Raw genomic sequence first — 27919 nt, forward strand, 5'->3', positions numbered from 1 at the left:
TTCGGAATGACATTAGCTACAACTCTTGCTCATACGACCGCCTATTGACTCGACCAAAATCAGGAGACTGAAATATGACACAAAGTATATTACATTTTATGTTAAAATATTTCTTCACTAAACCACATTTCTGTGACCTTAAATATTTACCGCACGAAGTTGAGTACTTTTTTGTAAGACAGCCATTCATGGGTTTTCAGGCTGAATAAATGATGTTCGACGTTATATTCAGCAGGACGGATTTATTATAAAAAGATTGTTTTGAAAATTCTTTGAGCACCACGAAGGCATTAATAACATTGTCTCCTACAGAAATAAATAAAATAAATATTTTCTCGCACATTTTTGTAATTTTTCACTAATTTTAGCTAGTGACTTCTTTATTTTCGTTTCTTTTTCTTTACAAACTATTTTATAAATAATAACTTTTGCAAGCTTTCGCAAAATATAGAGCTTTCACTACAAAGCTCTAGTCTGCAAGCTTTGTAAATCGTTTATATTTTAATTTATTTTAATAACAGTATGTTATGACACATTAAATTCCTGAATTACATTGTCCTTTATTGGCAACTAAAGTCGAATAAAATATCTGCTAAATTATGTACATGAAATGCTGTTGTTTTCTAAGTAAACCTCAGAGCTTTAAGCACAGCATGCTCAATAATTATATGCTTTTGGATTTCATGTGAAACCTTTGACTCTAACAACGAGTTAATGCAATAATACAACAAATGGTGATCAAAAATGATCAATTCTAAGTAATACTAACTTAACACTGACTTAGACTATACTCGAAGCAATCAGCCCACCCTGGTTTGTGACGTTTATAGCTCACCACACCAATTTCCGAGACCCAGCCGGTAACGAGCATATTGCATTATGCAAAGGAATGGCCAAGAAACCGGCCAATGCTATGCCATAAGCATCCGATTGTGTGACCATAGCCATAGCAAAGCGCCTGCGTTCGGGCTTAATCTCTTTAGACATGCGATAGAAGGTGTTCACATAGGCGCCACCGCCCAACAAACCCTCCCACAATACAATGACCAATGTGATCCAAATAGTTGGTGTATAGAAGTATATAACTTCGGTGAGGAAGTAAGCAACATTGACCAACTGAAAGACAGCCATAAGCCAGATTTTGTTGATCTTGTATAGATTGACCGATGAGCGTGAGATGAAGACACCAATTTGATAGTCCACATTGAACCAGCGATATTGTGAGGCCTGCGACAGGGTGCTGTTCTCGAAGTAGACCAATTCAAACTGTTGGAAAAGAAAGTGGGGGAATGATAAGATAAGTGAAAGTAAGTACATTTTATTTCTTTGCAGTCACTTACCAAACCCTGATTGATGAGATACTCAAAGAAGTAGACCAATGCCAGCGGCAACATGTACGGAAATAGAGTTTTAATGTAGATCAACTTCTCTTTGAAACCACGCAATGGTTTTTCGTCATGCACCAATTCCTCTGTTGATTCGAGCGCTGAGTTGGTCAGCGGAATTATTGTTGGTTTGCGCAGTATTATCCAGAAAGAGAATGCTTCTAGCGCAGGGAAAAGCAACATGATCAACATAGTATCACGTGGACTGACATTAAGTGCACGGAGGGAAGCATAAGAGAGTGAACCGATTACACCAGCACCACCAGTACCGGATGACCATGTGGAGACGACATTTCTGCAATGAAAAAATATTTAATTTTGTTAAGAAATTTTGTTAAGATATAAAGTTGGTTCAACATTTTCATGCCACAATAGAGAAGTATAGGCCAATGGTTCTGTGATCGACAGTTCCAACGGTGAAATCGACACACTTACCCAAGAATCAAAGGTTGAAACAGGAAATGAAAATGCAAATGAGCTAGCCCGCTTGGGTGTAGCTGGAGATACAAGCTGCCACAGGTAATTCAAGCCCTTTAAGGCTGGTTTGAAGCAATGTACCTTAGAGGAACACCTCAAGTCTTGATACACAAGCAACACAGTCATACTACAAAGTTACTTTGGGGAGCGTTTATGGTAGATACATAAATCAAAAAGCTCCTGCTTCTAGGTAAAAGTGAGCTTAATAACATTGTAGGGGTCATCACAGGGTACCTAAGATCCAAACTTCAGAAAATGGGAAAAGTGGAGTCGGCGGAATGCAGACCTTGCGCAAAGAACGACGAGACACTCGAACATTATCTATGCGAATGCCTAGACTTCAGACGGGATGCATTCCACTGCTAACTTAAAAGACATTAAGAAGCTGGGGTGAAAAAGAATCAGGCTTTTCACCAAATCTATCGAGTTTTTGGATAAGGCTTGACTTGGTTACTATCTGGAAGCACAGTGGTCCAAATGATGGTCTAACTGCGGCCGACTGCAGTCTTAACGCTTTTTTTAACTAACCAACTTTTAGCTTTGCATATGGTATTTCATCCTTTGGACGAACAGACGATTCAGTCACATTACAACGAATCAAAAATTTTACAGATTACATATTTCTTTCAACTATTCGTATTTCATCCTTTGGACGAACAGACGAATCAAACATATTACACTTTACGTCGAATGGACGAATATACAAATACTACTACAAAATCTATTCTATACAGTACTCACTTATTGAAATGCGACGAATACGACAGGAAAGTCGGTTCACCGATACCACTACTAGCCGATGTAATAACCACACCCAACAAGGCCATCCATTCGGCGTTCGCAAAGCCTACAAGCAGAAAACCCGTCGCTGACAACAACACAGCAACCAATATTTTGAAACTGCAATGAAAAAAGATTAATGTATTCATGTCATTAAAACACCTGCGACAATTCACGGTACTCACTTCACCCAGAGCGGCAGAAATGGTACAATAATTTTCACCATCAACGAGGGTATAATATCAGCCAACAGTATTGCGCCGGTCGATATCAAATGACACTTACGCGTATCGTCGCCTGCATTTTCAACGGTATCATCAGCGGCTGTTTCATCTTGAAATTGTGCAATAATATCGTGTGCCGCACTCAACATCACCACATAACCGTAATTATTGCACAGACCCAGTATCCAATAGGCGGTGAGATCACGCCATAGGCTGCGATCTTTTGGCGGCGGATGCGGCGTAACGGGTGAGGCGACAACAACCTCCTGATCGGCAGACATTTTTGTGAGAGTTTGTTATGTGTAATGTGACGCAGGTGAGCTGTAAAGAGTGAAGTGAAGGAAATTTATTATGATTAAATATCTCACTGATTGTAAATTGAATATTATTACTTAAAAATTATATAAATAGTGTATATTATGAAATACGTTCGTCTTCTACTAAATTGTAATAATATTGTTCTATTTATAAATATTACTGTTTGTTTTCATGTCATTGATTTTTTGCCACTCACGTCCACCTGGTTTAAGGTGATTATAATTCTACGTAGCTCTATTAATGTTAATTGTATTTACTTTATATTTTTCTGTTTAAATATTCGTTTAGTGGTTCACATCACGTTGCTTTGCGGTGAGTTCTCATTTTCGATCTTATTGTATGTCATTGGGGATTTACCACATATGTATAATAATGGTTTTGGGTTAGACGTTTAATTTAACTAATAAATTCAAACAATAATTAAAATTCATATTTATATAGAATTTTCTTCAGATTTTATAATATAAATATAATATTAGACCGCGTTATCAAATCTATCTCAGTTCAACTTGAAATAAAGTTCAACTAGGCTTATATCCTACTGCCTAACCTTATAGCCTTCTATCGTCAGTTTGCTATAGTGACAAATTTATATTCTTCTACTCTTCCTTAATTCTTCCCCTTAATCCGATGCTACCAAATTCCGAAGCTATCACGAACCCACAACCATTTATTAAGTAGCTGTTTTATGGGGTTTTAGGCGTTGCGTTAAATGGAACAGGTACCTGGAGCGCATATTCGTCACCGGTGATCAGAATCGTAGGAGCGCTTTATTCTATTATAGGACCTTATCCTTAATCCCTAAAGTTTTTGTTCTTTATTGTCTATAGAATCTTACTGTAATCCATAATTTATTTTTGTTCTTTACTCTACTCTCTTATCTCTTATGCTTTATCTTTTATCTTTAATTATAAAAAAGTTTTTGCTCTTTATTCTATGGAAACTTACTCTAATTCTTAAATTTTTTTGTTCTTTACTCCACTCTATAGAATCTTATCTCTAATGTTTTGATCTTTTATGCCTAATCCAGAAAAAGTTGTTGTTCTTTATTCTACTCTATATAAACTTATCCTTTAAAACAAATTATCGCACTAATCCGCTTCGATAAGGTTAAGGAAAAGTCCCAATATTTTTAATGTCTCATGCAAATGTGTTCTCAAAACATTTTTTCGTTCAATATTCAGACACTTTCTTGTTACTGTTGTTTTTACGGTGGAACACATTTCTGAAGTACCATATTTTTGAGGAATACTGCCGGGTTCGAGGACCTAAGTCGGATACAAATGTGAGTATATTCTGAGTCTACGTACCAAGTGTATTGGAAACGCACACTTGACCTGAGATTTTTTCGGTTTCTTATGATCGTCGCCGTTTTTTTTCACTTAAGCACAAAGGTGGTACAGTTTGGGTACTTTTGTCTCTAAAACTAGACATCACAAAAAAACAAAACAAGACAGTCAGAAAATGGCGATTAAACAGGGTACTGTTGTCTCTCAAACTAGACATTACAAAAAAAAAAACAACAAGACAGTCAAGAAATTTAAATAAATCTGTAGTGACATTTTAAGAACAAGATAGTCAAGTAATTCACCTAGATAAGTCAGTCAGTTTAATCTGTGGTAATATTTTAAGAACAAGATAAGAAGTCAGAAATTGGCACTAGAGAAGTCTGTCAGATTAATTTGTAATCATATTTTATTGATTGAAAAAACTTAGTTGAACTTCACTACACTCATATAATTACGTCGAATATTCATCGGTTCTTGTGTGTATAGGAATCATACGAGTACATAATGATAGCAGGTAGAAACAAATGCAAAAATCTAAAAAAAAAATACAAAAAATCGGCAAAAAGTTTTATTTGTCAAAATCATTGATTTAGCTTTGCTATTGCATACCTACTTTATCAAAATTTAAATTTTAAGTACTTCATAGTTATATTATGTTTATCTAGGAAAGTATACGAGTATTCAATTACATATCTATATCACATTACTAATCAAATAATTTCAAAATGTAAAGTTTTTGTCTGGAAATAAAGGCAATGAAGTAATCTTAAATTATTGTTATCAAAATGTACTATATAGTGCGGCGTACATAAATAAAAGGTCCATAAATTTAGACGAAAATATTGGTTCGTGATTTATAGGTTTATGTACATATATTGCCAATTAGAAGTTTAATTAAGATTATAATTAGTATAGAAGTGTATTTGTTGATATGGGAACATGATAAGCATGGAATGTCTACATGTAATAAATACTATGATAAAAAGTAATTGAAAAATAGTGTTCTATGTATTCAATATAAAAACTTTGTGTCTAACGTTAGGTCTGGCGAATAGTACGTGGAAACTGCTCAGAAAGAGACTCTACAGTTGAAAGCTGCTGGCAAATGTGGTGAACCTAGCTCGAATAATATTATATACACGCCGAGAAATCAAAGTTGTTTATTATTACAACATCGATTATGTAAGAAAAAAAGTAGCACCTTCGCAACATAAACTCTCGGACCTTAATTTGTATACGCTATTGTTAAAAATATATTTCTGGCACACAAATTTAAATCTGTACTGATACAAGCACTGGCTTTATTCAGTATTCAGACTGGGTGTATTTAAAAAATCCCAAGCAACAAGTCTTATAGGATTTATCATTGTATAGTATTTGAAGTTTACAACTCTGCCAACTTCTACAAGTAATTCCACTTGTGGTTGATGCCTTCTCTTATTCTAGGATTGAAGAGACCTACATCTAACTTTTAAGCCAACTCTAAACAGTACACCCTGTCGATAAGGTGTAGTATTTGGGCCTCATTCTTGATAGAAAGCTATCATTGAAGTCTAATGTTGAGAAGAGGGTGAGGAATGCTTTGGTTGTCGTATATTTTTGTAAAGGAATTATTGTGCGGACCCTCACCAAGCGTAGTGATTTGGCTTTACATAACTGTAATAAAGGCTACACTATGATGCATTTGTGTGGTGGAGGGCGTCCAGTAAAACCACATTTGCTAAACAGCTGAAAGAAAATCCTCCCTCACTTCGATTGCATACTTTATAATCTCTTAGATTTTTAACAGAAGGATCGAAGCTCAAGAGAAAGGTTATAGAAGTCTTCTCTTGGGAGATCTCAATCAACTCTTGTTTATGACTGCCAAACTACTGTAGTGTCTTTCAAGCAGAAGTGGCAGCTATTAAGGTGTTAGCTTATGAACTTCAACGAAGTGCGGCTTCTTTTGCGGAGGTATTCTTTAGAGTGGGTCCAGTTCTTTAAAAACAGTTCATATGCGGAAAATCTTCCGATCATTCTGAGCAACTTAGGCGGCTTTAAAATTCCGAATAATCAGTTGTATGGGAGTTATGTAATATAGTTGTTCCATTTTGCCGATTCCTAAAAAACTTTGCCATAAACATCACTGGCTCATAACCGGTTTTTTAAAGAAAGTTGTTCAGAATGAACCGAAGAATATTTCCAGTTTTTTTTGCTCCCTGTAAATCGGCCTGCTCCAGTATACATCGACTCCCATGGCATGACTGCGTATTGTGCTGAGAAGCTACCCTTTTATAGGTTGTAGTTAAAAAAAAAAATATTTAAAAAATTTATTTCATATTTGTGTATATTATTTTTAAAGGTGTGGACTATCAAAATATGTTAGAAATGAAATAAAATCTAAATTTAACTTGAGCTGCCTTTCAGAGAGAAATTCCACCAGCAAACTAATTTTAATCTTTTTTTAAATGTGACTCAAGTAACCATAAATAATTTAGGGTTTTTTTTACAAAAAAAGTTATTTATAAGATATAATGATTATCTCTTATTTAGTATTACAATATTAATGGTTTGATGAGCTAATTATTGTTATTGAGACATTCCTGCTCTAATTTTTCTACTTTCATTATATAAAAAAAATGGTTTTATATCTTTCAAAATGCACAAATAATACCAAGTGTCAGTTTACTGTCACATATTTTACAAATCCAGACACTCATAGCTTTAAATAAATATTTATATTAATTATTTTATCGACACAATTCACCTGCGGAAGTTTGTTTTATTATTACTATTCGTTTACTTTCGTTTGTTTACCGGCTGAGCTTCACAAATATAATTTAATAACACTAGAAGGTTATTAGATAAGCGCAAATTCATTGCCAAGTACAAGTGTTTACATGTGTAACCGAATAAGCACATAAACGCTTTCTTTGGTCACTGCGACCTCTCTGCTTAAACGATATTTTATAAGCACGAATTTAATATGATAGCAATGGCTGTGGCTAATTGAAGCTTCCGCGCACGTGCCAATGACCATTTGTCAATAATGTCAATCATAAGTTTAATTGATGCATGCTTATTGCTGTTTGCGTAAGCGTGAGAGATGAGTGTTGCACACGGCGTATGATGAACTAGTGAATGGAGTGCAATTTTATGCTTAATTATGTGTATGTTAATATGTGTATATGCTTACAAACAAAAAAAATTATAACTTGGCCAACAACGAAGCTATAACACTTTGCAAAGCTGCATTTTTAATGACATTTAAGAGTATAAAAAGTTATTAATCTTGATTATTATCGTTCAGTTTGTATGACAGCTATAAGCTATAGTGGTCCGATCTGAACAATTTGTTTGTAGATTCAATCACTGTCTTGGATAACAAGTTATGTTGAATTTTATAAAGATATCTTGTCAAATAAAAAAGTTTGCCATACAAGAACTTGCAGCTGATTGACCAGTTTGTATGGCAGCTATATGTAAGGGTGATCCGATCTGAACTATTTCGTCGGATATTGTAGCCCTTCTTCGAATAATAATAAATGTTGAGTTTTGTAAAGATATCTTATCAATTAAAGAAGTTTCCAATACAAGAACTTGATTTTGATCGGTCAGTTTGTATGGCAGCTATATGCTATAATCAACCGATCTAAACAATTTCTTCGCAGGTTATAGCGTTGGCTTAGAGATTAAATATGTCCTAATTTCATAAAGATATCTTGTGAAATAAAATAGTTTTTCGTAGAAGGACACAATTTTGGAATGTCGGTTTGTATGGCAGCTATATGCTGTAGTGAACCGATCTGAATAATTTTCTTTGAGATTCTAGCATTTTTGTGCAGAATAAATTGGTTAAAATTTCGTAAGAATATCTTATCAAATAAAAGAGTTTTCCATATAATAGAAATTGAGTTTGATCAATCGGTTTGTATGACAGCGATATCCTATTGTGAACTGATATCGGCAGTACCGACAAATGATCAGCTATTTGGTGAGAAAATAGCGTGTGCAAAATGTCAGACTGATATCTCAAACACCCAAGTACTAGTTCGGGTTTATTCAGATGAACTGCCGGACTTGGCTGAACATTTATATACTTTCTAGGTTCTCTGGCATTACCTTATGGGTGTTAGAAATTTTGTGGCAAACTTAAAATACCCTGTAGAGTGCACTAACTTTATTTTCTTATAATAAGGAGTATTGATAAGGAGTGATCCAAGTAGAGAAACTTTTTTCAATAGCTTTTTTATGACCGCTCACGCGTGCGTAGTGGCAGGCTATCATGTTAGTAAGTAGGAAACCTCGATCACCCTTTATTTATTTAGAGTGTAAAAAATTGTACATCCAACTTGCGTCAGCTATGCTCTCTATATAGTAGTTACTTAATTATCAGCACAATCAAGCAATTTTTATTACCCTTTTGTTATAGTTTAGCTTAAATGACATCACTCTGTACTTGCAGTCATTTATTTTCGTTCATTTATAAACTTACTGTCACGCTAAGCCAGAATTTAACCGAAATTCTAATGTAATTCGCACAGTTCTAGTGAAAAATAAATCCTCTAAATATGTATAAAGCATTGAAAATCACGCTTTTCTACCTGCATATCCGCTTGGCAGTGAATAATGCAAAATTTGCAATTCACTTTTTTATTTAGCCAATTTTTGGATTCCCTCACCTAAGTTAACTGCCTACTAGTAGCTTTATTACTTAACTGCTGCGCGTATTTACTGCCTCATATACTACATATACATACGTATGTAGCTTTACAACTTAGATTTTGTTTTTGCTTAGCTTGTTTTTAAGCGTTGCTCTTGTGTTATATTCGTTAAGTGTTTTTTTAGTCATGTACAAGTACATATGTACATACAGAAGTATTAAATGTTAAATGACATTTTTTTACCAGCTGAACGGTGAAGGTAAGTCAAGCTTTCATTACCTGTGGCAAGTGCAAAACACAGCTGATTTGAATTTATAATTAGTTATTGCTGCTGTTATTAGGTTTTATATGTACCGTACACATAGCGAATTCGTTTTAAGAATTTAATATATATTTGCACTTTAAAATGTATTTATGTACAGTAGAGCGGATCGATTTTTTTTCTAAAAAAATTCAGTGATTTTTAGGACGAAGCTTAAACAAGCAAGGAATAACTAACTTCGAGTGCAAAACGAGCATGTTATACTCGAATCAAAGCCAGGGAAATAGCCTTATGTGTAAAATGTAAACCACAGGATCGGAATCCAAGCAGTATTATATATATATATATATGGTGATTTTTTGAAATGATTGTATGGGGAACCCCCCAGGGAGTGCCAGGGGGTGTGCCACTGGCATGGGTGGATCGGCCGTCCAAAGTTAGTGGGGGTCGGTCATACATTTGGACTCGATTGAAGCACTCTAAATGGGTCAAAGTGGGATTTTTCAAAATTTTCCCCTACCCAAAGGTTCGACCCAAATTGGGGGACATCAAAATTCGTTTTAGAGGTATGGTTCCTTCAGCAAAGTATCTTATTTTGATCCCTAGAGTATGATTTTCATAGAGCAATGGGCGATTCTTAAATCGACCCGCCCTAATATATATATATAAAATATATGACTCATTTTAGTCCCATAGTGTCTTAAGCAAAATTGTTCGGAATGATGCCTAAAATATTTTCCACATATGCGACTTTTCGCGTTTTGGCTCTTTGTAAATCGACCCGCTCTAATGTACAGTATTAATGAGTGCATTGGCATAAACAATTATATACTACAGTGGTGTTTTCGTAATATCAAAAGGAGATAAATAAACTCTGTGATTATGTGAAATCGTTAAGAAAGAGTCAAACTCTTATGGAATTGTAGTGAAATCGTAGATTTTACAAACATCAAATTTTGTGGTCTCACTATGTGATATAATTCGAGCATATACAAGAAACACCCATACATTCTAAAGATGAAATTTTGAACGAAAGCGCGGTAGTATGTAAATTTTTTTCCGATTTATTTCTTCAACAATGTACTAGAAGCATCCTCGGCTCCCGGGTTTTCCTCTGCGGCCCATATAGAATAAATTCAATGTACATAGTTTGTTCTGTAGAGTTTATGTTTATGAAATACAGTCGTGCCTAATTCCAGACAGTGTAGAGGGTGTGTTTCCTTCTATGGTGACAAAAAAAGCAGCATCTTATCACAACAACGATACAAATACTCTATTACATATATGTATAAAGGGTGATCCACTTCGAGGTTTCCTACTTTTTTAAAGAAAAATACACATAAACTTCCAATTTAATGGGGAATGCCCACCCTAGTGTCATAATCTGGCAACTCACAACTTTATCTTATGGTTTGAAATTTTTGACGTTATATATACTCCGAACGATTTGACAGACGGCGCTATTTGTGTTATTTACAGTAAGTTAAAATATTCATACCAACCAAAAACTTTTGAAGTGGATTAACTCATCAAGAGTGCATGGATGAACTTAATTCAATTGTTGGCGGTGAAGCTTCATCGAGGAACGGTATTTAACGATGGATTATTGAATTCAATCAAAACCGTAGATCACTCCAAAACGAAATACGGGAAGATGAAGAGATTCAAGAGCTTTTATTTCATCCAGAAAAAACAACGGTTTGTTGTGGTTTGTGGCCCGGTGGAATCATTGGTCCATATTTCTACAAAAATGATGCCGGTGTGAACGTTGGCGCTAATAGCGACCTTAACACGCCATGATAACCGACTATTGCCGACTGCATGAAATTGAACCTCGTGATCTCACCAACATTTGGTTTCAACAAGACGGCACCACTTCCCACACATCGCTTCTATCGAACTTCGATAAGCAGATAATTTCACGTTTTGGTTCGGTCGATTAGCCACCAGGATAGTGTGGTATCACATCGTTACATTTTTTCTGTGGGGATATGTAAAGTCTAAAGCCTATGCGGACAATCCCGCTTCGAATCAGGCCTTGTAGCAAAACATCACGCCAGTCGGTCGCCAGTGCTCGAATGAGTCATCGAAAATTGAACTAAACTGATGGACCATCTAAGACGTTACCGTGACCAATATGTAAAAAAGATAATCTTCAAAAAATAAGTGCCAAATAATATTCTTTCGAATGATTAATATTCCCCATAAATTTAAATTTTCTATGTTTTTTCTTTAAAAAAGTAGGGAATCTCGTAATGGATCACCCTTTAGAGAAAAATTCCAAAAATTGTTAAGTGATTAAGACAGCTGCTTCACGTGGGAAATTCCATGCATCGATTTTACCGGTAATCGTGTACCCAACATTCCCCACATGTTTTTCCGACACAAATTGTTTTGTTAACATTTTATTATTGTTATCAAGTAATTAATTAAATTAAGGCAGTAAAGTCAAAACAGCTGAAAAACATGCCAATTAGTTGCGGTACATTGACTTTTAATAGCAAAGGAATTTACGGGCTTTCAGAAAATTAAAAAAAAAAATTAAATTAAATAGATTGATTTAAAAACGAAAACTATTAGTGTGTGTAATTAAAAAAAAAAATTAAATTGCAAAATATACAAAATTAAGGTGCTAGCTTCCGTATAACCTACGTATCTGATGAATAATTTTTTTTTCTTTTTTTTTAACTTTTGGTGCATGCGAGTGCTTTAGTTGCTAAAAAACTCGTGATCTTTGTACTGTTTTTGTTTTCGTATAAATTCTGAGATCACATTTTACACTTATATAAAATGCAACAACTTCCTCTTTGGCAGCAAATGCTGTTGTTATTGTCTAATATTTGTTCAAAAATAGAAAAAATTGCCAAGCATGGCGTTTGATAATGAATTGCAAGAATCATTTGTCAATTAAGGTATTTCATGAATTCTTTTACTTTGTTGTTTACAAATTAAGATAATATGTATACGCCGATCAATGAAATTTATTTTTTTGCGACAATTTTTCGTCATTGGCAAAAGAATTCAACGAGACATAAGAAAGAAGCATAAGAAGAAACTCAAAATAGAATACAAAACTTAATGAAAAGTATAAAAGTTTTAAAAACTTTTTTTACATACTCGCTTTTATATGCGGTTTTCACATTTCGCTTAAATCAACAGTGCTTGATTTAATGTAATCATACTGGCACCAATTTTACCGAAAACCATTACTAAGCTGACTGTTGTTCAACATCCTTTATAGTACTTACAAATACTAGTCTAACTAAAAAATATAAGCTATTATATAGTATAACCGATTATACATGATCTACAAGTATATAAATAAATACTAATAACTAACCACTCTAACTAAAAATATCACCTACCAGCTGACCCGGCAGCCGTTGTCCTGCCTGATATTATGTGCTTTGAAATGAAAAGAAAGTTGAATTTATATTGTGTTGAAAATCATTTATTTTCGATTTTTCCAAATTTTTTCAATGTAACGAAGCTTGATAAACAATATTTTTTGGTTTCTGTTTCGGTGCGTAAATGTACAGAGAAGATGGAATTATGACTGATTAAATATTAATGTAATCATACTGGCACCAATTTTACCGAAAACCGTTACTATGTGGACTGTTTTCAGAAAGCTTGTTGTTGATAAAAATATTCAACACCCTTTATAGTACTTATAAATATAAGTGATTAACCACTATAACTAAAACTACGTAGGTTGCTATATATATTTCTGGCCTAACAATGTAAATAGGCATATTTATCAAGGAAAATGTTTTTTTTTATTTTTTATTTTTTTTTTGTCCATGCTGTTTTGTTTCGGGCTCATACGCATAGATCCATGATTCGTCACCTGTGACGATCTTATAAACGTCTTTTGAAGCACCGCGATCGTATTTTTTCAGCATTTCTTTACACCAATCCACACGAGCCTTTTTTTGAGCGATTGTCAAATTGTGCGGGATCCAACGAGAACAAACCTTTTTTACGGCCAGGTGTTCATGCAATATCGAATGTATGCTGGTGGGAGAAATGCATAGACATGCCTCTATCTGAAGGTATGTTACATGACGGTCTTGCATTATCAGTTCACGTACGGCATCGATGTTTTCTGGCACAACGGCTGTTTTGGACGACTTTACGGAATTCGTCTTTGAGCGAGCGTCGGCCACGATTGAATTCGTTGTACCAGTTTTTCACAGTGCTATAGGATGGTGCTTCATAGCCATACAAAGATTTTAGTTCATCGATGCACTCTTGTCGTGATAATCCACGTCGAAAATTGTGAAAAATGATCGCACGAAAATGTTCACGAGTTAATTCCATTTTTTGGCCGAGATGAATTTTTTAATTCCCTGTAAATAAAACATTTCACGATTAAATGACGTTCTGAGTGATGTTATGCTAAAAAAGGTCAAACTTTCCAATGGAAATGTTAGATTGCACCTGGCAACACTTAGTGTTGCCCTAGGCCAGAATATATATAGCAGCCCTCGTATAACCTAATATATAACCAATTACGCATGATCTATAGCATTTTTTTATAACTTATGGAATATAAAATCACTAAGTAATTAATTTTTTCTTTTATAAAAAGATCTGTCCCTGATGCAATTATATAATATTAAATAATTAAAGTCATGCTAAGTTATTTCCACATTTTTGTTGATTTTAATTTAGTATATATTTTTTAGCTATATATTTTTTATGTAAATGGCACGAAACATTTATGTATAAGTTGAATTGCAATTTTTGTCGATAAATTGAGCAAATGAAAAAAATTAGGTAATCTAATGATATAATTAGTGGAATCACAACTTGTCATAACGCAACGTGAAGTCATAAAATCATAAATGTTTACACTTGTTTAAAAAAATTGTTCTTAGATTACAAACACAAATGAGTTTATGCAATTAAAATTCTCAATGTTTTGTTTTCGGTTCGTTATTACTTAAGACTTTATGAGACTATATGAAATCCCTAAATAAACCATAAATAGACTGAAATCAAATAAGGCCGCCAGTTCCTATGTAGCTAATATACCTTAAGCGACAAATGGAGAATATTACAACACCGTTGAGAGTAAAAAGTTTAAGAAAACTTGTGGATCACTTGAAGAATGCTACAACATTGTTAAGAAGCTTAAACTTTAAGAATTAGTTGGAAAGCGGTCCACGGTTAGGAAGAGACAAAATGTTAAAAATTGTAAATAAAAACTAATATAAATGTTATGAATGAAATTTGAACATTTTCTACAACAAAAAATTAATTACATCACGCTCGAATGTCTAAAAATTATCTAACTTGAGGTTTTTTGCTGAAATCCGCAAAAAAGTTTAAATTTATGATCATGAGACTTTATTGTGCTGTTATAATGCTTTCTTTTACTGATTTTTTAATAAAAATAGAGACTCTGTAGCTGTTTGAAATAGGCCCGTTGTCATTATAGGTCTCCATGGTCAGAAAAGCTAACTTCTGTTTCGAAATTTTTTTATTTTTAAATAAAAGCAGCTCAAGGCAGAAACAAAGATTTTATATACGAATAAAAATATAGCCCATAAGAATAAATTTTTTAATTAAGTGCGTGCATTAAAAGTGCTAAAAAAATTTAAATATGCTATATAAAAAATCGTTTTTGACAATTTAACATTTTGTATGTAACTTTCAAAATAATTTAATTTAAATGCTCAAAACTTCTTTATATTAAATAAAATATTAAAAAATCAATATATTTGTGGCTAAAAAAACTCATGCGCTGTTTAAAATTTTAATTAAGATTACCGAAAATAACAATTTTTTTTTAATAATTTTCCTTTTTAATTGTTATTTTTAAAAATTCTCTAATTTTCAATAATTTTCAATAATTAAACTTTATTTATGTAATACTAATTTTATTTTTTTAATAATTATCCTTTTTAATAGTTATTTTTTAAAATTCTCCAATTTTCAATAATTAAACTTTTTTATAAATTTTTAATTTTTTTTTATTTGAAAACTTATAAGCTTTTTACCATATTTGAAGTTGATCAAACATATTAAATAACACAAATTTTAATTTATGTGCTAAAAGCTTGTTTATATAAAATAAAGCATTGAAAAAAAAAAAAAAATTAATTTTTAATGATGAAATATTTTCTAAAAATTATTTTTTTTTTAATATTTTTTTTTGTAATTCGATTGTTTGACTTTTTTTATATAATAAATTTATGTAATACTAATTTTATTTGCGGATCCATAATTTTTTTTATTAATTTTGAATGTCGTAAATATTTTTTAAATAAATTTGCCTGCGAATGTAATCTTTTTATTTGAAAAAAAAATATTCGCTAATTAAAATTTTCTTTAAGATTACCAGTAAACTATTAAATAAATAATTAATATTTAATATATACAGCATACATATATGTATATTTCAAAAATTTTATTTTTTTTATAAAAAAAATGTATTTTAATATGGAACTTTTATAAGAATTTCACTTTATAAATACTTTTTTTAACATAAAAAAATTTTTAATAATATAGAATAAACTAAATTTTTAAGGGATTCAATTTTTATTATGAAAAAAAATTGCTCGCTGCTGAAATTTGCTATAAACCTATAAAAAAATAAATCTTATTTTGTTAAATATTTAAGTTTTTTATTTTCCATTTGAAATTTTCTTTAGTCATGCCTGAAAATTAATTTTTTTAAATAAATTAATTTTTGTTCTTAATTTGAAATATTTAAATTTTTTTAATAACAGATTTTCAATAATTAAGCGTTTTTATAAAGTTGTTGCTTTTTACATGAAAACTTATAAATTCTTTACTATATTTTAATTAAAAAAAATTTAAGTAACATAATAAACTAAGTTTTTAGGGAATTTAATAATTCTATTAAAAAAAAGCATTCGCTGCTTTTCATTAGTCATGCCATAAAACTAATTTTTTTAAATAATTATTATTATTTATTATTTTTTCATTGGGGTGAGCTTTTTACGTGGCGGGTCCCAAACCCAGCGCACAACCCAATTTTTGTAATTGATTTTAAATATTTAATTTTTTTTACAAAATTTTTCACATTTCTATTTAAAAATATTTTTTTTTGAATTCTTTAATATTCATTAATTAAATATTTTTATAAAGTTTTTTTTTATTTAGAAACTTATGAATTTCCTACCACATTTGAATTTTTTTTAGGGATTTTAATTATTTTATTTAAAAAAAAAATCATCGCTACTTCAAATTTTCATTAGCCAAGGCAGAAAATTATTTTGTTAAAATAGTTAATGGGTTTTTAATTTTAAATATTTAAATTCATTGACTTTATACATATAATTTTAATAACATGAAATAAACGAATTTAATTTTTTAATTGAAAAAAAAATATTTCTATTTTAACTTTTTTTAAAATAAACTAAATTTTCACAATTTTTTTTTATAAAAATATTAACTGTTTGAAAAATTCTTTAGACTTACCAGAAAATTAATACGTCAAGCTGGCTTTTCTGAGCCAAATTCTATTTTAAAGTTTTTTAAATATTTTTTATTAAATATTTTGTTTCAAAATATCTGTTTAATATATTTTAATATGTAAGAATTTTTATTATTTATTTATTATTTATGTATTTATGCACTTGTGTAACTTTGTTTGTTTTCCAAAATACATTTGACATCCCCGCTGCTATTACAACATTTTTTTTATTTATTTATAGCTTTTAATAAATTGCACTTTGCTTCAGTTCAGAATAAATCACTTCATAAACTTGTGCGCGCAAATTACTCAATACTTCAGCAACTTTAAGCGTTTCGCGTTTTGCGCTTTGCGTCTTGAACGAGCTGCTAGCCGCCAGCAACTAAGCTCACCGCCAAAAACGCGCAGCGAAATGGCAACGCAATCGGTGAATGATTGACTACGACAAAAGAAAAAAAACAAAAGCACAAAACAAAAACAAAGCGAAAAAACAATGGGAACCAAAGGAAAAAATTTAAAAAAGCAACAACAATCGGCAATAAAATTTAAGTGATTGCAGTTCAATACCCATAAAAAACGTTTATGTAAAAAACCAACAACAAAATACTACAAATAATTTGTTTTTTTAGTCACTTGCAGGTTCTGTGCGGGCAGTCAGAGTTCAGCACGTTTTAGCGATCGCTGCTCTGACACTTGTATTCATTTGTGCAGGTTGTCGTGCTTGTTGTTGCTCTCGTCACCGACCCACTTTGAAAGTGCAGCCGCAGCACGAGATCTCGCACAGCGCCAACCAAAAACCAAATTGTCGCATATCAGCACACAAAAAATACAAAAAAAAATATTTTCAAAATTTATTTTAAAAACGAACGCAAAAATTCGGAAAAATAAAATTAGAACGAAGCAAAAACGTGAAACAGGCGAACGCTCGGCCGATCTTTACTTCGTAGTCGTTATTTTTCGATTTTATTTTATATTCATATTTTTTATGCTCGTGCGTAACGCTCGTTTCGCGTCTGCCGATTGCAATCAATGCAGTCGCAGCATGTGTTCATTGCTTGTTGTTATTGTTGTTGTATAGTTGGAGCACAAACATATATGTACATACATATGTATGTGTACCCTTTGTTGTGCTCACCGCTGATTGGCTGTTTGTTGCGCGGCTGTTTGGGGGCCAACTTTCTGGTTTTTTGATAAATAAAAATTGCATGGAACAAAGCGAAGAGTAAAGGAGAAAAAACGCCAAAAAATGTTGTTGTTGTTGATAAAAATGCGCTCGCTATTAAATCTCATTAAACGCACGTGCAGATCACTTGACTTCAAAACTGGTTTGCGACTTGTTAGGCGCATGCATTTGCCGGCGATTACTTCATACATATGTATGTAACATCCATAAGAGTATACATATATAAGATGTATGTATGTATATATGACATATGTATGTTTATTAAAATTTATCTCTGTGTTTTTGATGCTTTCCTTTTTATTTTAATTCTTTTTTTTTTACTTTTTCGCTTGCAGCATATTTCAGCTTCACTGCAATTATATGTTATTGTTTTTGTGCTTGTGTTTGCATCAAGTCTGATAAATAATTCAGCTCATCTCTGTAAGAGAAATTTACAATGAGGAATTGCTTCAACAAAATGACAGGATCGTCATGTTGCTGAGCTTTAATGGAACCCAAGGGTTCAATGAACTTGAAATTATTTTATTTTTTAATTTTTATGTGCAAAGTCAATGAATGCGGGCTTATGCAACTTTTCAATAGCTTTTTTATAAAGCGTGATCCATTTCGAAGTTACCAACTTTTTTAAAGAAAAAAACACAGAAACTTCAAATTTAATGAAGAATGAATATCATTCGAAAGAACATTGTTTGGCATTTATTTTTTGAAGATTATCGCTTTCAAATGTTGGCTGCGGCTACGACTCAGATGATCCATCCGTTGAGTCCAATTTTCGATGACTCGTTTGAGCATTTCGACTGTTACCTAGCGAATGATAAGCGTGATGTTTTGTTCCAAGGCCTCAATTGAAACGGGCTTGTCCGCATAGACTTTAGACTTTACATGTCATCACAAGAAAAGGACTAACGGTGTGATACCACACGATCATGGTGAGCAATCTACCGGTCCAAAACGTAAAACTATCTGCTCACCAAAGTGTTTTTTCGATAAACCCATTCATTGATGCGATGTGTGAAAAATGGCGCCGATTTGTTGAAACCAAATATCACCGAGATCATGGGCTTCAATTTTAGGCATCAAATAGTCGGTTATCATGGCGCGATAACGGTCGCCAATGATAATTACCTTCTTACCGACATTATTTTTGAAGAAATATGGACAGATGATTCCAGCGGCCCACAAACCACACTAAATCGTTGTTTTTTCTGGATGAAATGACAGCTCTTGAAGCTCTTTAGGTTGCTCTTCGTGCCAAATGCGGCAATTTCGCTTGTTTACATACCCATTGAGTCGGAAACACGTCTCATAGCTTAAAACAATTTAACTCCAAAACATCGGATCTTCTTGGAACTTTTCAAGAGAACGTAGCACGATGTCGTTTGGGAAGGTCGAACGGCTTCAGTTCTTGTACAATTTCACAATTAAAGATCTAGACGTGAAAAGCCCGAAGTCGTTCCATACGTCAGTCCGAGTTGCTGTGTCAAATCGACACTCCACGGTCTTCGTGTACACTCTCAGCTAAGGCGGCAATATTTTCTTCACTCCGTGCTGGATGTGGTTTATTCGGTCGAATATTGTCTAATAACGATGACGAATTGACGAATCACGCCCTGGTGCCCTAAACTTTCAACCTCGAAGGATAATTTGTCAAATATTCGCGATCGCGTATTGGCAGATCAAAAAGCTGGGAAAATTGGTGAAAGTGTAAGCTAGGAAATTATGCATCTAAAAAAAGCCGCGTGCAAGTGTAACCTGAAAAGATTTATGCGCCGTTTCGGGACTGCATGCAACCACTGAAATTCAACAGCGATTACGGTTTAAGTGAAACAGTGGACGTACGATCTCGGACGAATGCGAAAAGTGATCTATCTGCTGAAAAGGGAATGACTTCTTGTCCTGGGATTTCCCCCCTGTGGGTAGGGGGGACCCCCTTGGGTTCGGGGGGGAAACCGAATATACCCGTTATAAGGCATGCCTGTCGTAAGAGGTGACTAATATCCTGGCTACCAGTCCAGAGCCGTATGGAAACTCAACTGGTAGTAGCTTCGGCTACGAGGTCTGACCGGAGACTTAATTCTGGTACCACGGGGAGCAGTAGCCCTTGGAGGTAACTCCAACCTGCTCATTGGGTTTGGCCCTTTGTGGAGATTCGTGGTGGTTGTGGTTGAAACCCAAATCGTGGGTAGAACTGACCTTGTCAATTGAATGAGGAGTTGCATTGCAACCGGGTGCCGGACTCAAAGTACGGCAGAGGTTTTAATGGGCCTCGAACCCTACCAAGGTGGTTAGTGTGTCCATGCCACACTGCCAATTGGCACTGAAAATGCTTAGCATTTTCAGGGTGCTGATAAACGCATTGTTTTGATCCGTTGTGTTTTTGAGCTCCGTGGAGTAAGGCTGTCGTCAGCAGGTACCCACCGGACACACTGGATGTTGTTGTCCTGGGATTTACAAGTGTGATCTGCAACAACTACAAGAAGATGAAATGCGATCACAAAGCTCTACTAAGCTGATTTATTATATAAATTTGACGCCATCTTGGGAAAAATGTCCTCATTTGGCAAAGAAAGAGTGCTCTTCAATCACAACAATGCCATCCAACGTCTAAATTGGTCGAATTAGGTAACAAAAAGCAGTCTCGTCCACCAAATGGCAATAAATTTGAGTTCATACAGCCTTTTTGGTTTCCTTTTGTCACATTTCGTAAGAAGTTAAGAATTAGCACTTTTGTTTAAAAATATTACCATTCCTCTTATCTAAGTATGTAGAAAGAAAATATACGTTTGCACACATGAGCTTACATATGTACATATGTATATAGAACATACCTTTATCTCTTCAGACATCTCAATGGCAACGCACTTAACATCTGTACAAAGTTCGCAACAACAATCGCTCATCGAAAGCAATAAAAATCAAAGATTAACAACAACAATTAACGCAACCGAATGATAGCCGCACATAACGAACAGTAGCGCTGTTGGCCGCTTTGCCAAGATCGTTGATTGAGATTCACGTGCCAAGAAGCAGGCGATCGTTCAGCGAAACAACAGCGTAAATATATATATCAAGTGAAAGCTATTTTTATACTTTTTGCACACACACAGATACATATGTATGCATAAAGGCGTAAACACAAATATGTGCGTAACAAATGAAGACATTTCACGCGACTGTAGATGCAATTGAACGCCACTTAAACACAATCAGAAGCAAATAAATAAATAATCGACTGAGTTGGACCTGCAAAACGATCTGTCGCGAGTAAAATTCCGCGCAAAATCGTTTTGAAATATAAAGCAAATGCGTGCAGTTGTGTGTTTGTGGGCGTGTAAGTGCTTGCATAAGCTTTTGTAGCATGTTGTTGTTGTAGTTAATCACGTTTTGCTCGTTAGCGTGTAGCGTGTTGGGCTGTGGCCACAATTGATAGTTTATAATAAGAGCAGATAGTATATAATATTTAATTATATGTACATATATGTATGTGTATTTAAATGAGAAAAATACAAAGGAAGTCAAGAAACGTAAATTAAGGGGTTATGTTCACTTGCAACTGAGAAAAACGCGTATTTCTGTGAACAAGCACTTTACTCAATAAATAAAAAAATGATATTTACATATTTTAATGTTTAATTTCGAAGTCGTAGACAATTTCGTCTATCTTAGAACACCAACAAAAACGTCAGCCTCGAAATCCAACGCAGAATAATTCTTGCCAACAGGTGTCACTTCGAACTGAGTAGGCAATTGAGCAGTTAAGTGCTCTATCGACGAACAAAGACCAAACTCTACAAGTCACTTATCATACGCTCCTGCTATATGGTGCAGAGACATGCACGATGACAACATCTGATGATTTGGCGTTATGAGTTTTCAAGAGAAGATTGCCCGCCGGGGGAAGCAGAGAAAGAGGAAGAACACCACTTCATTGGAAATAACAGGAGGAGAAGGACCTGACTACATTTGTAGTCTTCAATTGCCGCCAAACAGTGAAAAGGAAGTACGACTGGCACGCTGTTGTAAACTCGGCTATAACCGCGTAAGAGGTGTCTGCCCCAATAGAGAAGAAAAATGTAATCGATGACAAATTTTGAAAATTTTTTTATTCTTACGAGCCGATCTCTAGGACAACCTCTAAAAAAATATGTCTGGCTGTGAAGAAGACTCTTCTGCTTAAAATTACGTGAAATCCATAAACGTAAAAGAAAAATGCCTAGCATTACTAATAGTAATGATCGACAGATTAGTCAACATTCTGGTTTTTGAAAAAATGGCAGTTTTCCATAAAAAGCAATTTTATGCGTAAAATGTACACTTCAGTTGAGGCGAAGTAAACCGTATGACGAAACGATTTTTGCAAACTTTAAGAGCGGCTTGATATCTGCATTTGATACTTCGTCGGAGTGCGTTAAACTCCGAAGCGCCTAGATACTTAAGACGAGTTCTAGACTCCAGCAATAGTCTCCTGAGCTCCGAAGCTCTTACATATTTAAGACGAGTTCTAGATATTACTGGGCACAGTTATAGGAGATGTTGCAGCGTCTCAAGAGGCCAACAGCCGTCCGGCAGTCTTTTCAAGATCGTGTAAGTAGGAAGCAAGCAAGTTTTCCTAAGGGACGCTTGCACATGATCTTGGCGATCCTGCATGTACTTAAGGCTTTCCATTCCGCCCTAATCTGCCTGTCAGCCCTTTCGAAAATTTCGTTGTATATTGTTTTTAGTGATCTCGTATTTTCTGTATTTTTTCAGCAGCCTGACGGCTGACACTTTTGACAAACTCATCAGCTGTTTCGTTTCCTGGCACTTCTTTTTGGCCTGGAACCCAGTACATATGCCGGCGCTTTTTGATAGCAGCTACATCTGCTGCTTCTCTCCTTCTAAAAACATTCTCTGACATTATGCGCTGTGAGATTATTGCCTTAATAGCTGCCTGGCTATCGTATGTACATTAGAGTGATTCAAAAAAAATTTTTTTTTTTTTTTGTTTGGTACTCGAAATGGAGAGGCTTTCTTAGAGGTGTCTAGGAACCTATTTTTCAGAGTACCAAACGAAAAAAAAATTTTTTTTTTTATCCACCTTAATATGCATTGATGTTTGAATATCTCGTAAACGCTTAACTTAATCGAAAAATCATATGAGACCATTTTTATAGAGCATTTAATTTCCTACAATTTCTATCTGATAATAAGAAAAAATAGAAAACTATGTAGGAGGACCTTCCCGTTACAATTAAAAGCTCACGTTTGGAGAGGCTTTCTTAGAGGTGTCTAGGAACCTATGTTTCCGAGTACCAAACGAAAAAAAAAATTTTTTTTTTTTTAATCACTCTAATGTACATATATACATATATTTAACCTTCTTATGCAATTTTTTGCATTGTTAGCTATCTTTGGCCGCTTTTCCAACTGCAAAGACTTCCGCCTGGAAGATACTGAAGTACTCAGTAAGCTTGAATGGTTGCCTGATGTCCAGCTCCGAGCAATAGACTCTAGCTCCCATCGCATTAGCCATTTTGGATCTCTCTGTATAGCTATTGTACGTTCCGCTGGTGTGTCACAGGCTTCTGCGCCACTCACCAAATACTAGCTTACTCACTAAATATTAGCTTATTGCTCTCAGATCAGCTAATACTATTCATTTTATAAAAATCAATTTAAACCTCTGTTTAAGCTACCAAACCAGTGAACTATTGAAAATATCGCAACATCATTGCTATGCATCATTTTTCGATTCCAACTCTGTGCTGACATAAGTATGTATTATAAAACAATAAAATACAAAGCACTTAAACAATTTCATAATTTTTATCAGCAAATTTAAATATAACAGCATACTTAAAAATCTTCCCAAATCATCAGTCATCCACTGCTTTCCTGAAAACTTTTTGTCCCATGCTGATTTGCTGAATCAGCAATCAATATTTTTTGGAAGAAAACAATTCATGAGCTTATCTCCCGCAGTGAGTTCGAGCGGAACTCATATTCATCTGTCACCTCATTAAAATCGCGTGAGTTTAAAATTGTTTTTATTTCCTATGGAAAAAATCCACAAATTTTTTTTATAAGTAGAGAACCAATAAGAACGCCACATAAATGCTATAAAAAATTTTATAATCTATCAATTGTTGATTTTGGATAGGCGGAAATGTTTTTATTCGAAAATCTGTTTACTGTATATATAAATTTATTGAAATCATTGCCTAGTGACAAGCTGTTTGTCTCATTACATATACTGAAAATTGGGCTCAATGTCCCAAATATGCTTTAATGCAGCTGCAAGATGCTTGGAAGCTGAAGATATGTGAAATGGGTAGCTTAGAGTGAAAATTTGTAATACGGAGATATATTCTGAGTGAAAATTTGTAATACTGAGAAATATTCTGAGACGCACAGACTACATTTCAAAAATAATAATATATGTATGTATATACATATGTATGAAAAGTACGAGGTGTTAGAACAGTCTAAGCTCCAAACCGGATGAACGTTATCCTATAAAAAATTGCTTGAATTTTTATGCTCCAACAAAGAATGCTGTGGAGCCTGTAACATGAAGTGCGATAAGATGCAAACGTGATTGACTCAAAGTAATTTGATGGAAACCTCAACACTTGTATTTTTACTATTTAACTAAGTATTAGTAAATATTTTACCATTTAACTAAAAGTCTTCATATGGTATGAATGTATATATAAACATAGTAAGTATGTACTTTCCTAGCTAAGTACACCTTATCAGAAGCCAATCGAATATTTTTTCCTACAATCTTAGTACTACTGATAAAAAAGTATACAAGCCTATAAGGAACACGTGCTTGGTCCATAAATTGGGAGCAAAGATTTTCTTTGATTACATTTGTACTTATCTAAAACAGCAATTTGTCGAGTGTATTTCTTAAACGACAAACAGATAAGAAAATCACTTGAAATGGACATTTTGTATTATCGTCAATAACTTCCGCGAATTATAGCACGATGTCGATAATGAATTAATTTAGTAAAGATTTCGTCGAATATGAGGATTTCTAAAAATATATTCCTCTAAAATATAGACTTAAAGTACTTATACTCGTATTTAGGTATGCACAAGCAATAAAATATTAAGCTACGTTCAAGAAATATGACTTTCATTTAGGATTTTGTTACAGTTACACTTGGTCTCGAACGATTTTGAAACCATTCAGACACTTCATTTGAATTTTTCTATTTGAAATTGTCTGAAAATATAGTCAGTCTTATATAAATTTAGAATAGGCTATGCCCATAGCCTACTGTGCGTACTATTCGCAACATGATCACCCGTTTTGAGACCCGGCATTTATTATTGCATAATATTCGACCGAATAGACCACGTCCAGCACGCAGAAAGAAAAATATAGCAGCCGTAGCTAAGAGTGTACGCGAAGCCCGTGGAGGGCCGTTTCGACGCCGTTCGCAGCAACTTGGACTTACGTTAGTCCGACGACTTTACGTCAAGATCTTAAATTAAAAGCGTACAAAAACAGTGTGTGCAAGAACTGAAACCGCTCGAACTTCCCAAGCGACATCGCTTTGCTCTATGGGCTCAAGCTGCAAGAAGATTCGACGTTTTCGAGCCAAATTTTGGTCAGCAATGAGGCACATTTCTGACGCAATGGGTATGTAAACAAGAAAAATTTTCACATTTGGAACGAAAAGCAACCTAAAGAGATTAAGAGCTGCCATTTGATCTAGAAAAAAAAAAACGGTTTAGTGTGGTTTGTTGGTCGGTAGAATAATCGGCTCATATTTTATCAAAAAAGTTGCCGGTGAGTATGTAACCGTCAATGGCGACCGTTTTTGCGCCATGATAACTATCTATTGGATGCCTGAAATTGAAGCTCGTGATCTCGGCGACATTTGGTTCCAACAAGACGGCGCCACTTTCCACACAGCGAATCAATCAATGCATTTATTGAGAGCACACTACGGTGAACAGATAATTTCGCGTTTAGGGCCGATCGTTTGACCACCAAGGTACCACACGTTAGACTTTTTCATGTGGGGATATGTAAAATCTGAAGTCTCTACGGACAATGCCACTTCGATTCAAGTTTTACGCGTGTCATTCGCCAATTACCAGTCAAAATACTCGAACGAGTCATCGAAAATTGGATTCAACTGTTGGGCCAACTGATATGTAGCCGTGGTCAATGTTTGAAATATATAATTTTCAAAAAATAAATGCCAAAAAAGTAGAGAATCTCGATAAGGGTCACCCTTTATGTATGCAGACGCCTTTATCGGAATGCTCATCCTTAGTTACTATTGACGAAATTTTAAACAATATGGGTTGATTTAATGTATTTCACATAAGTTTCTCATTATATACATCGTAGAAGTCCTTTCCGCCAATTCACACTCATAAAGGGTGTTTTGTTTAGAGATGTGGTTTTAAAGAAGAAATAAAAAGGATATAATTTAATGTTATGGTCAAGAATTAAGTTTCATTTTATAGATAACGGTCATGTTTTCAAAATGATTTCTGCCAAGTGAACGCCTTAGCTGAATTGAATAAATTCCAGGCGAGAGACCCAATTTTCAAATACTTTTAGCAGCAATTGGTGCGATATGTCAGCAATAACGTGCTGACGTTTGTCCCAAGGCATCAATCGTTTCTGGCTTATCTGCGTAGACAAGTGACTTCACATAATCGTACAAAATATAGTATAAAATACACGATCTTGGACGCCCACGATGCGAGATAATGCGTTACTTCAATAAATTGAATGTTTGTGTTCTCTTATAGGAACCAAAGGTTGTCCACATTTAAATTCTCCAACTCAGGCACGAAGAAGTAATTAAATATGACTCTATACCGTTCCCCGTAGCCTGTATCAATATGCCGGCTTCATTTGTGAATACATATGAATCAAGGATTCCCACTGCTCATAGAGCACACCAATTTTTTGAGGATGTGACGCGTTAACTCTTTGATCAAAATTCAGCTGCTTAGCTAAACAGAATTTTCTTGAGCAAATCGGGAGCTGTGACTATCTCGTTTTGAGCTCATTCATTTGGTTGATCGATGCTCGGCTTCAATTCTAGTACGAGTTAGATTGTAAGCCTGCAAACTAAGATCCTAACGAAAAATCTTTCATAAAGTGAATGGACATAGCTCCAATTGCGCGCGATGGCTGATGTACTCATTCGTGTCTTCTTCGACACACAGCAGCACACAGCAACAATAGCGTCTTCGGTACGCACTGCACGGTGTCTTTGAGGATATTCATTATCCACTAGTGTTAAAATGGTATAAAAGCGATGCATGGTTGCCCGAATTACCGACTCTACCTGGCACCTATGTCGACCAAATGTTGAATGCAGAGTCCGATGCATCGCGCGTACTAAATTGTTAATAAATTTGCAAAAATTGCAGGCGTTGTTGGAGTAAGTATATTCATTATGAAATAACAAATCAAACTGATAAAGTGACAGCTGTCAAAAAGCCAGCTTTAAAAGAGGTATTGCCGCGTTAAAACCCACACATCTAAAAAACATCACTCTTAGAAACGTACTATCACATTAAAACAAGTTAAACTCCAACCATTTTGAATCTTATTTCCGCTGTAACCACATTTGACTTCAAGTACATGATTTGTCTTAGTACTGACTATAATTGTTTGTATTACTTTGTATTGTTTAAAAATCGAATGTAAAAATTTCTACTACTAGTATTTACCATATAGCAACACTCACAGATTTTTATAATATTTCGCTGCTCAACTCACTCCACCGATTAAACAAAAGCAACTAACTGTATTTTAAATAAAATTTGCTACACGATTTCAAAGAAAATAAAACAGGTCGTACATATAAAGATACGAGTATATAGCATAAGAGTTGGAAAATGAGTACGTGCCCTGCAGAGAAAATAAATCAAATCAAAAC

The 27919-nt window shown here is 34.1% G+C and overlaps 1 protein-coding gene across 2 annotated transcripts; it reads right to left on the minus strand.

Annotated features, from left to right (window-relative positions):
- Positions 1-377: 377 nt before the first annotated feature.
- Positions 378-27795, minus strand: LOC120778446 (battenin-like). Of its 2 annotated transcripts, none has more exons than XM_040110237.1 (5): positions 27728-27795; positions 2828-3187; positions 2604-2762; positions 1341-1680; positions 378-1266 (listed from the first exon to the last, which is right to left on the minus strand). In XM_040110237.1, exons 2-5 carry the CDS (start codon positions 3145-3147, stop codon positions 832-834), a joined length of 1254 nt encoding a protein of 417 aa, XP_039966171.1. In that variant the 5' UTR covers positions 3148-3187; positions 27728-27795; the 3' UTR covers positions 378-831. The 2 variants fall into 2 exon arrangements, with proteins under 2 accessions (XP_039966171.1, XP_039966170.1); XM_040110236.1 differs by lacking the exon at positions 27728-27795 and adding an exon at positions 16834-17228.
- Between the last annotated feature and the right edge of the window lie 124 nt (positions 27796-27919).

This window comes from Bactrocera tryoni, chromosome 5 (genome assembly GCF_016617805.1).
Source record: "Bactrocera tryoni isolate S06 chromosome 5, CSIRO_BtryS06_freeze2, whole genome shotgun sequence".
Classification (NCBI taxonomy): domain Eukaryota; kingdom Metazoa; phylum Arthropoda; class Insecta; order Diptera; family Tephritidae; genus Bactrocera; species Bactrocera tryoni.

Bases quoted from the DNA above. Each gene is read 5' to 3' on its own strand.
- LOC120778446 (XM_040110237.1), bottom strand. From the start codon at position 3,147: ATGTCTGCCGATCAGGAGGTTGTTGTCGCCTCACCCGTTACGCCGCAT. The intron at 2,763-2,827 runs GTGAGTACCGTG...TTTTCATTGCAG, and splicing joins TTTCTGCCGCTCTGGGTGAA to TTTCAAAATATTGGTTGCTG. The intron at 1,681-2,603 runs GTGAGTACTGTA...TTTTCATTGCAG, and splicing joins TATTCGTCGCATTTCAATAA to AAATGTCGTCTCCACATGGT.